The following is a 14,976-nucleotide window of genomic DNA, read 5'->3' as shown; positions in this document are numbered from 1 at the left end:
GAACATCCACCGAGTATTTCTTCTTCAGTTTGTCCTTCAATGCACCCGGTCCTATTTCTGGGTCTTCCATCAACAAATCGACCACTCTGTCAACCACCCATTTATTAGAGGCCATTGTCTGACCATACTTGTTGAATGAACCACAAGTATGCTTTGGTCCGCTTGTCTTAACCTACACAGAAAACGTATAAAAACAAGTCGTTAGAATAGGTATGCTTGCAACAAAATGAACCAAATAATCGTCATTTACCTTGCAGCCAATGTATTTCTTGCTTGTAGATGTAAAAAAAGTCCACTTGCAACCTTGTTCAGCTCTCTTGCATATGACCCTAAATCTTATCTTGTCTTTTTACAAGGTATGGAAAGCATGATCATACAAGATAGCATGATGTGTGACTTCTAACTTGCACCGATCCACATCTGGAAACACCATATTTACATCAATACATGGATCATCAGCATCATAAGAAAACATGGGAGGATCATACTCATCTTCCTCATCAACAATCTCACCATCAGGATCAAATTCAGTGTCAGAGTCAGACCAAGCATCATCAGAGTCAGATGATGCAGCCAAATCAGTGTCATAGCTGCTATCACTTAGTACCTCTACATCAATAGCCTCAGAAGCACTTTCTTTGGTGGCAGCTCTCTCTTTTTTTGGTGGATATTGTCTTTTTTAGATGGGGCCATGGCTGTTTTGTTTGTTGCTATTTCATTTGTGGCTCTCCCATTTGTGGTTCTCACTGGTGTCTTCCTCAATTAGGAGCACACTAGCCCTCACAGTAGGGTGAAACCTTCTCTTTGTTGGAGAAAATTGCAGTGGTCCCTCAAAATCATTTATCTGAGCATACATACTAATCCGTTCTCTACATTGATTAGAAACCACTCTTAACAAATTTTCATCAGATTTAATTTCCATAGAATCATTCTCCAAATTACGCCACAAGGTAATGTACTGTTTAGAACCCCACAAGCAATGCTCAGCAATAAAATCAACTAGCTACAGCAGCCCAAAGCTATTTGTGTCAACAACTTTGGTTGGCAAAGTTCTATCTTGCCACCATGTTTTTGGACCACAGTCTGGCAAGCTGAAAAACGAGCGCACTCTAACAACAAGTTCCAATTTACTATGATTTAGCCTACAAATCACATCAAGGAAGAAACGAGTTAACACATCTACTGATCGCAGCTATTTTTCTACTGCATTGAAGCACACATCTCAGAAATTGCTGAATATACCTAGGCTCTTCCATGGTGGGCGACTCATCCATGGTGCCTGACTAGAGATGTCGGTCAAGATGCTGCTGTTGCGGGCTCCAGCCTGCAGGGCGGGGCTGAGCGAGACCCGAGCCGCACCACCGAGGGCGCAAGCTGGGGGTAGTGGGTTGGGCGGAGCCCGCGTGGCGCTCCCAGCCGGTAGCCGCGCCGCCAGGGGAGGACGAGACGAGCTGGGGGAAGCGGACCGGAGGAAGGAGGAGACGAGCCGAGGGGGAAGCGTGTCGGAGGGAGGAGGAGCGGCGCCACCACTTGCTGCGCCGCCGGGTAGCGAAACCCTAGCGCGAGTCCAGGCGTCGAGCTGCGAGTTGCGACTCCCTTCGGGGACGATTCGAGAGACCGTGACAAAGGAGATAGGGAGTGAGGGGTACCATGGTCTTTTTGTGTAGGTGCCTTTTATTTTTTCTTTTTTTTTAACCAGTTAATCCAATAATTGTAGACGGTGTTACAAAGGAGGGATAGATGGGAGCTTCGTTTGAATATAAGGAGGGTAAAATCATAAAGTAAAAAAATAAAGGGTAAAATCACCATTGCACTATGGAATAAGGGTAGAAACACCAAATTTCCATTTTCTTTTTACCTGTTCAAGTACTGACCAGTTCCTCTCATGAGCTGAGCAGCTGCAGGCTAGACCCTTGCTGCCAATTTCCTAAGATTTGGCGTGCTTGTGCCATGGTTCAACCACCGTTTTTACTGTAGCTCGAGTTAAGTATCTGCTACTGAGTATTTGCTTGAACAAGCATAGATCCTGCAAGCTAAACCACAGTAAAAAATTGCATACTTGAACAAGCATATATGTCTATTAAATCTTTATAGAGATGTCTACAAGCATGCAAGCACCATATTACTTGTGCGCAGGTTTTAGTTAGATCCATTAACTTCAAAAGTTGCTTTCTGTGCATGTTTAGATCCCAAAGCTAAAAATTAGTCCACCTTATGAAGATGGATTAAACATGAGCTAATTATGGACTAATAAGGGCTAATAGATTCTAAATACTAATTAGCTCTCGTTAGCTCTTATTAGCTCAGAATTAGTCCATATTTGGGCTTTCTAATTGGTATAAAAACATGGTTTAATTATTAGCTCCTTGATCTAAACAACCCCATTAGCTTATGCGTAGGTTCCTATTCACCATTTTTTGATTTTGAAAATCTCCCGATCCAAACGGTTCTAATCAAAGGGCCTATCCGGCGAAACAGTTTTCTGTAGCTTTGGTTGAAAAAATAGCTTTACGATTACGAGTGAAGTTGACTCAGTTTTTTCAAACGTTTAGAAAAAAAACTGTTAGGTCTTGTTTAGATCGTAAATTTTTGTAATCTAGACACTGTAGCATATTTCGTTTGTATTTAACAAACTTTGTTCGATCATAGATTAACTAGGCTCAAAAGATTCGTCTCGTGATTTACAACCAAATTGTGCAATTAGTTATTTTTTTACCTATATTTAATGCTTCATACATGCGTCCAAAAATTGATGTGATGAAAAGAGTGAAAAAACTTAGGTCCTGTTTGGTTGAGCTGTGGCGGTGGGAAAAAGCTGTTGTGGGCTGTGAGATGTGGGAAAGCTGCTGTGGGCTATGAGCTGTAGAAAAGCTGAAAGCTGTTTGATTAAACAAGTATAAAATATACCTTCTTTATCTCTCTTAAAACAATTATGGAAGAGCTTTTTATTCTATCAATTTTGAAAAGCAGAAAGCCAAAAGCCAAAAACAGGGTCAAACTAGCTTTTAAAAATATACTATAAAAAAGCAGCTACTTCTAAAAAAAACAGCCTCAAAAAACAACCCTTTTAGTTGGACTTTTGGCTTTTGAAGCCAAAAGCCAAAGTCAAAAACTCAACCAAACAGAACCTTAAAATTTTGAGCAATCTAAACAAGCCCTTACACAGAATGCATGAGATTCTTTTTTTTTTCTTTTTCACTTTTTTTCACGGGCACCACACGGCCTATTCTTCCACCGCACAACAGGGCACCCACTCGGCCTCCTTCCATGCCACATCGCCGCCGCTCGCGCGTCACCCGCCCCGAGTCCACCTTTGGCGCCGGCGGCCGCGCCCTCGCCGGCCCGCCCCATGCTGCGCCCACGATGGTCCGCCCCGAGCCGAGCCCCGGCGGACGCGCACTCACCGGCAACCTCGCCCGAGCCGGCCCGTCCCGACTCCCGAGCCGAGCCTCGGCGGCCGCGCACTCGCCGCTGGCCTGGCCCACGCCGGTCCGCCCCGAGCCGAGCCGCGGGGCCGCGCGCTCGCCGGCGGACTCGCCTAAGCCAGTCAGCCCCGAGGTGAGCCCTGGCGGCCGCGTGCTCGCCGGCGCTCCCTCCCCGGCCCGCCGCCGAGCCGAGCCCCTCCCATCCACTCCCCTCTCTCCACCCGCCGGCAGCCTGCAGCTAGGGACTGATGCGCCCATGGCCACGCTCGCCCCACCGGTGTCAGAGGAAGCTGGGTGAAGCTGAGCACGTGGCGTCTTCCGACTAGAATGAAAGGTAGTGGCAAAATTGTGGAAAACACAAGGGAAATTTTCTTCTGTGGGGAAAAATATCAAGAATACCCCTGACATCCGCAGCCCTAACAAATCAACCCCGCTTTGTCTTCCCCTTCCTCTCCCCGATCCCTATCCCCTTCCCTTTCCTCCCGGCCGCCGCGGTGCGCGCCCACCTTCTTCCAGTTGGAGGCAACTTCTCGCTTCCCTCCACTGCTGCACTGGTTGGGGAAGCCGTGGATCCGAACTTGGGCTGATTTCTCCCCGTGCTCTCGTGGTCGTGGGTAAGTAAATCCTTTTGCACAACCAGATTTTCGAGTGGTTCGACTGAAGTGAGAGCTCTTCCATCCAGCCCCTTGTTTCCTCCATGAGGGTTGATTTCGAATCCTCCTCCTTTTTCATTGACAAAGAGCCGGTCTTTTTTTTTTCGTTTCTTTTAAGTTGGTCTACAGTAATTTTTATTTAATCCTCGTGTGGGCTTACATATTTGCGTCGCATCCTCTGAAATTTAGTCTGTTTCGCCTTGTCTACTATTGCTGAGCTGTTTCTTTTATGTTTCCGTCCCTGTTCTATTCGCAGTCTTCTCGCGATTTGTCTGAATTTCAGGGGATTCTGATTCGCAGTCTTCTCGCGATTTGTCTGAATTTCAGGGGATTCTTGAGCAAAATGTCTCCTTTTCTCTCTTTTCCTTTTTTTTTCATCCAAAGTTCCATCCTGATGAGTTACCTTTTGTGCCAGTTATATTATCATTTCGCCCCTGCAACTGGGACGAAAATGGCACTGCCCCCGTCGTTCCCTCCTCTGCACGAGTTCAGTGCAGCTTCAGCCTTCACACATTTTTTCCTTCTGAATATCTCAGTTCAGTCAGGTCAATTCAACTTGTTTAGTTGCTCAGAGTTTCTTGGTAAATTTTAAAGCTACAAGAGCAAGCATTCCATGACAGAGTTGTAGTGAAGGAAACCAGCCCATCAGTGTGATGTTACGTTAGTGGAACCGAGATGCATGCCCCTTTGCTTTCGTGACACATTCCAATGTACTTTGTGTTGCCATGAAGTACGGCAAAAGGCTTAGGAATTCCAGAGGTTCATGGACAGTGCTAGTGTGAATCCGTCCGGGTTGAAATCCATTTATGGTTTTTTTTGAAACAATGGCAGGAGAACGTTAGCCCAACGAGATATCAAAGGGCATTCGAGGGGCTAACCAGCCCACGCGTCACGCGACGCAGCTAAGTACAAATACGACACACTGCCATGGGTCATCGTTGCCGAGCATGGAAGCAAAAGCTACCAGCAGCTCCGACTTCCCATAGCAGGCCCACACCCACGAGCAACACACCAACGGCCCCGAAGCAAGCGGACGCAACCGGTCATCGTTGTCAATCTCAAACACCACGCGAAGAGCAGCTCCGACTTCCAAACACAAACCCACGCCTTGCCCCCAGCAGATGCAGAACCCAGCAGAGCCCCAGTCTAGAAAGGGGGGGTCGCCGCATGTCATTGTTGCCGAGCCACGTATCCGACGCAGCAGCTCCAACTTCACATTGCAAAACCCGCCTCCATGCGTCAACCAGGCACCGAGAAGCAAAGTGCAACTGCCGAAGGAGACATCAAAGTCACGATGTGTGCCTGTTCTTTTTTTGTTTTGTTTTTGTCTTTAACAATCTGTGCGAACCTTAAAAGTTGAGCAGATTTTGTTAAAACATGAACCGGCATACTGCTCCACGAGCTTTTTGTTAAGTTGAATTCACTGCTTGCTATATAGCTTTAGTAGTGGTGCCTGCCTCAGATAAATGCACATGAACTATCATTTGCAGTTTCAGCTCCATCCTTACCAATCATGTGGTTTCTTCTGTGTTTCTTGTTCTATGCCTTTGCCTAGAAAAAAAAAACTTGAGTTCCAGGTTCCCTAGTGGGAGATGTTGTATGTTGGTAATGGCCTTTAAAATGCTCACAAAATAGTGTGCACCCTTTGACACAGTGCATTTTCACTGCATCATGAATTACACATGAGAAGTTTTGTGGAAAGTAAATTTCCTTTACATTTCTTATGTTTATTGTAGTTATACTGACCGCTGAACAACTCAGGAAGCATGGCGGATGGGGGTATTGTGGTAGCCATTTGCCAATATGGTGGAGAATTCACTTCTGGCCCCAATGGTAATTTGACATACAAAGGAGGCGAGGCGCATGCTGTTGATGTTACTCGTGATATGCCACTGGAGAGCTTCAAGGATGAGGTGTCCAAGGTGTTCCATGTTGATGTCACTGACATGTCATTGAAGTACTTCCTTCCGAATAATTACAGAACGCTCATCACAATATCATGTGATCGAGATTTACAAAGGATGGTTGATTTTACTATCAGTGCTGCGCAAGTGGAAGTTTTCTTGATTAGTAGAGTAGAAAACAGGTATGTTTTTTTGCACCTTATTGCTTTGTGAAATTGTGATTCTTATTGAAGAGTCAATGCATACGCTGACATGTTACATGCTTTTCTTGTGCTGAATAACCAGGAGTGTTGTTACTTACTCTGGAGGTTCTGCAATTAAGCCTGGCTCTAATGCTCCTGGTGACAAAAGGAAAAGGCCACCTTCCAAAAACAAGTAGGTTGCACTGTGCCAGTTGTCTTTATGTTGTTATTTGTAACCCATATAATGTGTTTCATGACATACTCTCTCTTTTAGGGTATCGAAAAGTAACAAGAAGACTCCGACTCCCAGTGCTCCTGGCACTTCAGTCCAACCTAGTGCCAGTAATGTGAAACAGCCAAGACCAATTGTTACTGAAAATGATGACAACAGGTGCAGAATTGATCTTCGTATAACTGCTATATCTTGGCATGCCTTCTTTGTTCTGGATGTTTCTGGTTTTGAAGAAATCGCAGTTCTGCCTTTCATTCATAAAGTGGATAGAAATAAGTTCTTGTATATATACAAATGGCTCTGGAAGTGGAGGCCGAACCCAGTTCTAAAACCATACAAATTAGCGCCAGCTAGACAACCAAGACTAATAAAAACAATTATAGCAGTTCTCACAAGTGTGGGATCAATAACCTCCTACCCAGGGGACAGTGAACAACCGTGATTTTTTTCCTTTTGTCTGTAAAACAACCTCATAGAACCTTTTACTAGAGATGTTACGCGCAATAAGCTGTTTTGGTTACATTGAGAAAGATGCATTGGTAACCTAATGCATGCCAAAGGAACACGCAAGGCAGATACTTTATCCCTTTTTAATTTCAAGAGTAGCCTCTTCTAGGATCGAAAGAAAATACAATGCCTAGGGAACACACAAGGTATTTACTTTAGCTCCTTTTAATTTGAAGAGTAGCTTATTCCAGAATCAAATGAAAATATGCCTATTTGGATAAAGTTCTTGTTTGTGCCAACAATGCCACTTTTTGTCAAATGCATCATTAATTCTGATATCAGAATTTGTAAACTTGAAAGTTCTTTCCCATATGCTAATTTATATTGTATTTTTGGCTATTTTACAGAGCATACGACTGAATAGTTAGCTCAATTTCTGTATCAATGGTCTAAATAATATGGTTATGGAGTTACAATGTTAGGCATATTTAGTTATTTACAACATAGTTCTCCTTTTGTTTTGTTGTTATAACTTGTAACTGCTAAGCAATAGAGTATCATGGGCACAAGGAGCTTCTTGCGTTGTTTAGCAGATGATGCAACATCTTCACTTTCAGATTTTTGTAAGAATGATTCTGTGCATCGACTGCCATAAACATTTCCTAGCTGCTTTTATTATAATTAAACATTGCCATCTCAAGTACTCATAGTTTGACTCTTATGGGAGCATGCACTTCATAGTTTGGCAAAATAATGCTAAGTGAAATTCTGTCTGGTCTAGTTTATCTTGAATTTTCAGCCTAATTAGTACATGCCATTTTATTGTTTACAGTCTTGTAAAGTCTGAACTATTACTTGCTTCTTTGATTAATCAGCAGTTCTGTTTTGTAATGGGTATGCTGTTAATTCTCAGTCGCTATCATCATATTTCTGAAATCAGGGTTTTCCAACTGGAATTTGGAAGCGATGTTGCCTTTGCCACCCCAGCTGGAGGTGCTTCCACTGCACCAGGCATTCTGGATCAGCAAAATCTTGCTCTTGTTGATACTGCACCTCGGTAATTTTGTTGCCATCAAATGTCTTGTACTCCAAAATGTTGTTATATTACAAAAAGGAATAGTTTCACAAATGTTGACAACTATTCATGGTTTTTGCAGGGAACCAATTGGCCTTTTTGATGATTCGGGTGACCCGTATGTTGGTTCTGAGATCACTGCAGATCCTCAGCATGGACTTGACAATCCTGTTATGTTTTGGGATGACATTATCAAAGGTGTTGGTCAAGAGTTTGATAATGTGAAGGATTTCCGTGCTCAATTGTGCAAATATGCCATTGGGAAAGGATTTGCGTACCGGTTCATTAAAAATGAAACTACTCGTGTCACGGTAAAATGTGTTGCGGAGGGCTGCACGTGGCGGTTGCATGCATCCGAGTCATCTCGTAACAAGAAATTTGTAATCAAGAAAATGACAGATGAGCATACATGTGGAGGAGGAAATGGAGAAGGTCAGCGTCGAGCGACAAGACAATGGCTGACTACCGTTATTAAGGAGAAGCTGCATGATAATCCGGTGATGAAGCCAAAGGACCTTGTCAAGGAAATATATGAACAATATGGAGTTACACTGACCTATTCACAGGTCTGGCGAGGTAAAGAAGTAGCGCAGAAGGAACTGTATCATGCTATCAGGGAGACTTACAGCCATTTGCCCTGGTATTGTGAGAGGCTTACAGAGTCCAACCCAGGAAGTATTGCTTTGTTATCTCCAATGGTGGATACAAAATTCCGTCGCTTTTTTGTTGCATTTCATGCTTCTTTGCATGGTTTTACAAATGGGTGCAGACCCCTATTGTTTCTTGATAAGGTTCCACTGAAAGCAACAAATGAGTACAAGTTGCTGGTCGCTGCTGCAGTCGATGCAGACGATGGTGTCTTTCCAGTGGCATTTAGTGTGGTTGAGGATGAAAACTATGAAAGTTGGGTTTGGTTCTTAATGCAGCTGAAATTTCCTATTCAAAATCACAGCTACGCTTACAATGCCATGACATTCTTGTCCAGTGGACAAAAAGGTCTGGATGCTGCTGTTTCTCAAGTTTTTGGAGATAGCCATCACGCCTTCTGTTTGCATCATATCATGGAGGAATTCAAAGGAGAGCTGAGAAAGGGGCCATGGTCACAACAAATAAGAGAGGGGATTATTGAGGATTTTACTCGCGCTGCTCAAGCCTGTAGTATCGAAGATTTTAATGCGTCCATTGAGAGCATTAGGAATATATCCACTGAAGCTGCTGAGTGGATCATAGCAAGCAAGCCTGAGCATTGGTCTGATGCCATTTTCAGAGGCTGTCGATACGATCATTTCTCCTCAAACATTGTCGATGCCTTCAATAACTGGATACCAACCAAGAAGGAGGGTTCAATTGTGCTGATGGTTGACTCATTGAGAACAAAAATAATGGAGATAATAGAAACAAGGCTTGAGGCTTGCAAGGCATGGTCCGGACCTTTGACGCCTTCCATGGAATACAAAGCACAGGAGGAGATGATGAAGGCTGGTAAAATGACTGTTCTGTGCTCTTCTGAAACTGTGTTTGAAGTGCGGGGCAATGCAATTTTTGTCGTTAATCTTGCAAATTGGGAATGCACCTGCCGGAGGTGGCAGCTTTCTGGCCTCCCATGCTTGCATGCTGTTGCTGTGTTCAACAGGATTGGGCGATCTTTCTATGATTACTGCTCGAAGTTTTTCAGAATAGAGAGCTACCATATGACTTATTCAGGAACGATCTTCCCAATACCTGATATGGATACTGTTGATTTTAGTGCTGGGGCAAATTTAATCCCACCTCCCAAACCACGCACATCGGATAAACCAAGAAGGAAGCGGATTAACCCCAACAAGGTCCCCACAGTAATACGGCTCTGCAGCAGGTGCAAGCAAGCAGGCCACAACAAGGCAACTTGTGAAGTTATTTTGTAGACAAAAGTAACTATTGCATCTGGAGTATGTATTTTATAGCAGGTACCTTTTACGTTTTAACTTTAAATTTTCGTGCTATATCTTTCCGAAGTAAGATAATCTTTTAAATTATGGAAGTTTTCTTTTTCTTTTCCTAAAAAATGCAGGAGAGCTGTGTGTCATACTATTAAAAGAGAACTTAATTTGCAACACACCCGACACCCCCACAAGACTGGAAATACCATGAACTCACATGCCCAGGACATTAACAACTTTACCTTGACCAGACTAGAGCTTTATGCTCCCCTTAGAGCAAGGGCAAGGAGGTATGAAATACCTCGAGCCCTGGCCAGACAGCAGAACTTTATCTCCTCTCTAGAGAGTGAAGTCACTTCAGCTAGATTAGGAGAAACATCGTTAAAAACACTATGGTTTCAGTGGTTCCAAATCAGCTAAACTCCCAAAATAATGATTGAATTGAGACCCTTCCAAACCTGTCCCTCAACACTCCCAGCTGCATTGTCCCACGAATTATCGAAATAAGTCTCATTCCATCATGCTGTTGTGGAGAGCACTTGTGGACCAACACGTCAGCAAAAAGTGGAACCAAACTTGAAGAGCAAAACAATCAGCGATCCAGTATATCTTTTGTGTGACCAACTACATAAAAAGCGACATTTTCCAGGTACCTAGGACTTCCATATTTGTTATTAATTCAATCCAGTATATCTTTTGTGCGACCAACTACATAAAAAGATCGACATTTTCCAGGAACCTAGGACTTCCATATTTGTTATTAATTTTTTTTGAACCTAAAATACAGCAGGAGTATTTGTTATTAATTCATTCGACTAATCGCGATTAGTCATCCTTATCGGTCCCCCGGTACAATTATGACATACGACTTGACTGAAGCAACTAGAAATCAAGTCATCCGATTAGGTGTTGACTAATTAAGACTAATGTCCGATTTGGGCACAGACGAGTAATCACCTGATTAGGCGGATGAAAATTCCGTCATGGGCTGGCATCTGGTATGTTGGCCACTTGGGCCCATTGTTTTTTGGTCCAATAGGGGACTCCTCTGTCCTCTCTCTCACTCCCCCATTCAATTCAGACTGTAGCCGTTACCTACAGAGCTCGAATGGGCGGGAGGTCTCTCTGGCATACCTTACCCAGCCGTAGCCACCTCCTCCCTTCCAAGCTGTGGCAGCCTCCTCCCCTCCTGGCCAGGAGCTCATGCGGGGAAGTCGCCAGTCTGGCTCCTGTCCCGGCCTCAGTCAGGTGTCGCTGGCAGGCCTTGGCCTTCAAGCGCCGCCCACGCTGGTTCACACCTCCTCCTCCAAGGGATTTTGAAGATGAGCTTGTACCTCCTTCATCTTCACTTCTTGCTCTTACATCTTAGCTCTTCTTGCTCCCAGCTTCTCCTCTGATGTGCTCTATTTTTATCTCTATTTAGCAGCTCTTTGCTCTGGAGTTCCGGACACTTCACAAATCGGATCTCACAAGTTACCAACTGACCATCCATGCTGTCTTAATTCTTTCTTTATATAGCCCTTATACTACGTACTGTAGTATATCGATCCTGGCACATACAGGACTGACTATACAGACGACTAGGGTTGACTAGGCTCGACTAATCGAGCTGATAGACAACTAATCACGACTATTCATCAATTAGACGGTTGAAAACATTTCCTTTCCCATTGTACCTTGAAAGAGACCCTCATAGGCAGAATTAGCAGAGTATGTCCCAGTGGCACAGAGGAGCCAAATATGGGAGTCCATGATCTCTGGCTGTAAAATCACATTCAAGAGGAGATCCAAAGCTCGAGATACTCGGCAATGGCACTAACAGACTGGGCTCCTTGAATATCAGAGGTCCATATCAGGTCAGTAAGAGCGTCAAAGACTGTCCTCTTATTAGCCACCAGAGCAAACAGCCGTGGTGCAAGAGAAGAAATATCAGTCTAGAAAAAGTGTTCTTGCCCCACCTCGGAGACGATTGCCATGAAGAAAAAAGTCTGGACAGAACGGTGAATTTGAATAAGGACACCATGGACGGTTGTGCTCATGGAGGTCCTAGCCCAAATTCTAGGGATTAGTAATGCGGAGCCAGCAAACTCTGGTGGCAAGCAGTGTCCTCCTTTGCATTTTTCCTGCCCTTCCATAAAAACCCTCTTTGAAATTATCTATTGCCTTGATAGCCCATGGTGGGAGGTCCATTGCCATGGCCAAATTAAATATACTAGGATGGAATTCACCATGAATCGAACAAGAATTCTCCTCCCAACTTTTCTTAAGTGGACAGCCTTCCACATACCACATCACTGGAAGCTGACCCACAATCCGATCAATAATTGGCTGGAAGCTGTTCTTGTGTCGTTGTAATGCCAATCTCTGTGGACTGTATTGGAAACACATTACTTTTCTACATATTAGTCTTCAGATCAGTAGCTTCATCAGAAAGATGGACGAGTTTGAAAGTTATCTCAATGTCACTGGCTGAGGAACGTAGAAAAAGGATCTGATTCAGCATAAAGCGATATTTGATGTTGCTACATGAGACCCTCACTGGAAGCTTTTGTCGTTATTGGTGGACATCTTAAATATGTAAATTTGACTCTGCAGTGTGGTGTAGAATGATTTTGTTTCATCAAACTGGCGCCATTTGCTTGCCATTCATATCAGTGTCATTATGTTTTGTGTATAAAAGAATTTTCTCTAGAAGTTGACAGTGAGCAAAGTCATTCTAGTGCACATTAGGTGTTTGGAGGACATGAACAACAGAAACAAAATTTGTGAATCATTCGTCGTTTGTCCTGATTAGATCGATTTGATCTTCTAAACTATAAACCTTCAACAGCCTATGCAATACATTAAAAGTTTTCTTAGGAATAAGTATATTTTTCATCATTGAACGATATGCTTTTGACAGCAGACACATCTTGTGTGGCACTATGTGCATTTGCAGCGGCAAAATGCAGTTTTCGGACAACACTTGTTTCCTCTGCTCAAACTTTTCTTGGCGCTCCACACATTGTATTTGGAGTATTCTTGAGTGATTATTCTTTTGTTACGTCGTTGGGACTGGATGCATTTTGACTGCTTGCTATATCTACTGTTTAACTTGTATGTGTTTTCTCCATTTCAGTGTAAAGGGTCTGAAGTTTTTACTGGAGCGTGATGAGTGGTGCTGCCTGCTATCTGCAGCTTCTTGTCTGGAAAGGGGAAATGGGGTATCAGGCGTACATATGATTCTCTCTGTTTATGTGGGAGCCGTAACTTAAAAACCTTGTGGAGTGGGTGGATGGTCCCAGGGATCAGGGATGTATCTGCTGGGACCGCATAAATTGTCATCAGTTCGAGAACTCTAGGTAGTCTGTAATTTAACCGTTTAGAATGAACCAGTAGATGTTTATTCGGAATGAACCGGTAGATGTTTATTCTCATGTAGATCGATCTTGGCACATGCCATTACTGGCGGCTTTTGTAACAGTTCCTTTTGTACAACTTTCCTTGTGTGCGCGCTCCTCAACTCTCAGATAGATGCTGCTAGTCAATGGTGCAAATAGTATGGATATTATACTCATGTCCTAACTAAACTCGTCTCCTGACTCAACTTTCTTTGCGTAGGGACACTAAACTCGTGTCCTGACTACTGGTACTACATCCACACGGTTCGTCTTCTATGGTGCCCACATAGAAGACCATTGCAAGAGGAAGCTGAGACCTCCTTGGTGATGTTAGAGTATATAACATGGATTCAGTTGTTATGCATGGTAGGATGGGATTACTTTTCATCTATCTCTACTTTTAGGATTTCTTGAGATATAAGCCACCATGTACTCTTTATAAACTGCACTGCGTACAAGGCCCAATATATATAGCTAGATCATCCAATATTTGCGGTATTCATATTCTCACATGGTATAGAGCTGGTGCCGTTCCTGAGTTTATACTTTATACCATTAAGCTAGGGAAAAGCATGGAGTAGATATACAAGCATATAACATATATTCAAAGTATATGCATGCCTTCTTACATTTCATCATAATGCTCATTTGGTAAGAGCAGTATTTGGCCCCAACCAGAAAATGTGCACATAATATGAACTTCGCTAGTAGAGAGCCCTACACTACACTAGGTTGTGCACTTGATCTCAACATAATGCCGGGAAATAGAGATACTGCTCCTGCTCCACATTACCTAGGGCCTGTTTGGATCCATGGACTAAAGTTTAGTCCTGCACTTTTTGCCAACTTTTAGTCCATGGGGATCCAAACATGTGGCCTAAATGAGGCTAAAGGGGGAGAACTAAAGTTTAATCCATTTGCTCTACAAGAGGGTCTAAACTGGGGTAAAAGTGTCTTGGGGGCGCAAAGACGCTCTATACCCCCACCCACTTTGAAAGTGCAATCAAGCCTTAATTGTGGGGTTTTGTGATAATGACAATGAATTAGAGAACTAATAAGATTTATCAAGATGACAAGCAGAGAATTTATATTCGAAGATGCTACACGGAACAGAGGAGTCCCCAATTACAAATGTAGATGGCTTCAAACTCAAAGGAGGTTTAAATTCTTTTATATATTGAATTTGAGTATAGGAAAAGCCATACTATAAAGGGGGGGCACAATGCTTAGGCCAATATGTGCTACCAAGTGCTCAAACAACCACAAGCATCCTCCGATTCACAGCCAAGACAGTCTGCACTTCACTATTACCCTTGCTGTCATGCATAGTGCGAGCTCCGACTCGCCCGACCCCTTGGGTGCGAGCTCCAGCTTGCCTGACCCTTTTGTCGCGGGCTCCGTCTCGCCCGACCCTAAGGTCACGGGCTCCGGCTCGCCCAACCCTTTGGTCGCTGGCTCCGTCTCGCCCGACCCCAAGGTCGCGGGTTCTGGATCGCCCGACCCTTTGGTCATGGGCTCCGTCTCGCCCGACCCCAAGGTCACGGGCTCCGGATCGCCCGATCCTTTGGTCGCGGGCTCCATCTCGCCCGACCCCAAGGTCGCGGGCTCTAGCTCCCCTGGCCCTTTGGTCGCGTCCTCGTCTCGCCCGACCTCTTGGGTGCAGTGTCCGTTGAGGGCTGGGGGTATATTACCTTTCCCTTTCCTCGCCAATGGCTATCTGCAATTTAAAGTGACCGTTAGGGGCTGGGGGTATATATAC

General features: G+C 44.1%; 1 protein-coding gene across 5 annotated transcripts; it reads left to right on the top strand.

The window, feature by feature from the left end:
* Nucleotides 1-3,248: 3,248 nt before the first annotated feature.
* Nucleotides 3,249-13,349, top strand: LOC136539095 (uncharacterized). 5 transcript variants are annotated; one of them, XR_010779539.1, is made up of 8 exons: nt 3,249-3,759; nt 5,840-6,164; nt 6,268-6,357; nt 6,439-6,555; nt 7,757-7,900; nt 8,001-9,864; nt 9,969-10,486; nt 12,956-13,349. XR_010779539.1 is itself a non-coding variant. In XM_066531036.1 (7 exons), the coding sequence occupies exons 1-6, from the start codon at nt 3,753-3,755 to the stop codon at nt 9,820-9,822; spliced, it is 2,505 nt and encodes an 834-aa protein (XP_066387133.1). In that variant the 5' UTR covers nt 3,250-3,752; the 3' UTR covers nt 9,823-9,864; nt 12,956-13,349. The 5 variants fall into 5 exon arrangements, 4 of the variants coding, with proteins under 4 accessions (XP_066387133.1, XP_066387153.1, XP_066387147.1 ...); XM_066531036.1 differs by lacking the exon at nt 9,969-10,486 and having other exon boundaries at nt 3,250-3,759; XM_066531056.1 differs by lacking the exon at nt 9,969-10,486 and having other exon boundaries at nt 3,251-3,759; nt 7,784-7,900.
* Nucleotides 13,350-14,976: the final 1,627 nt, after the last annotated feature.

This window comes from Miscanthus floridulus, chromosome 1 (assembly GCF_019320115.1).
Source record: "Miscanthus floridulus cultivar M001 chromosome 1, ASM1932011v1, whole genome shotgun sequence".
Lineage (NCBI taxonomy): Eukaryota > Viridiplantae > Streptophyta > Magnoliopsida > Poales > Poaceae > Miscanthus > Miscanthus floridulus.
This window is presented reverse-complemented; position numbering and strand designations above follow the sequence as displayed.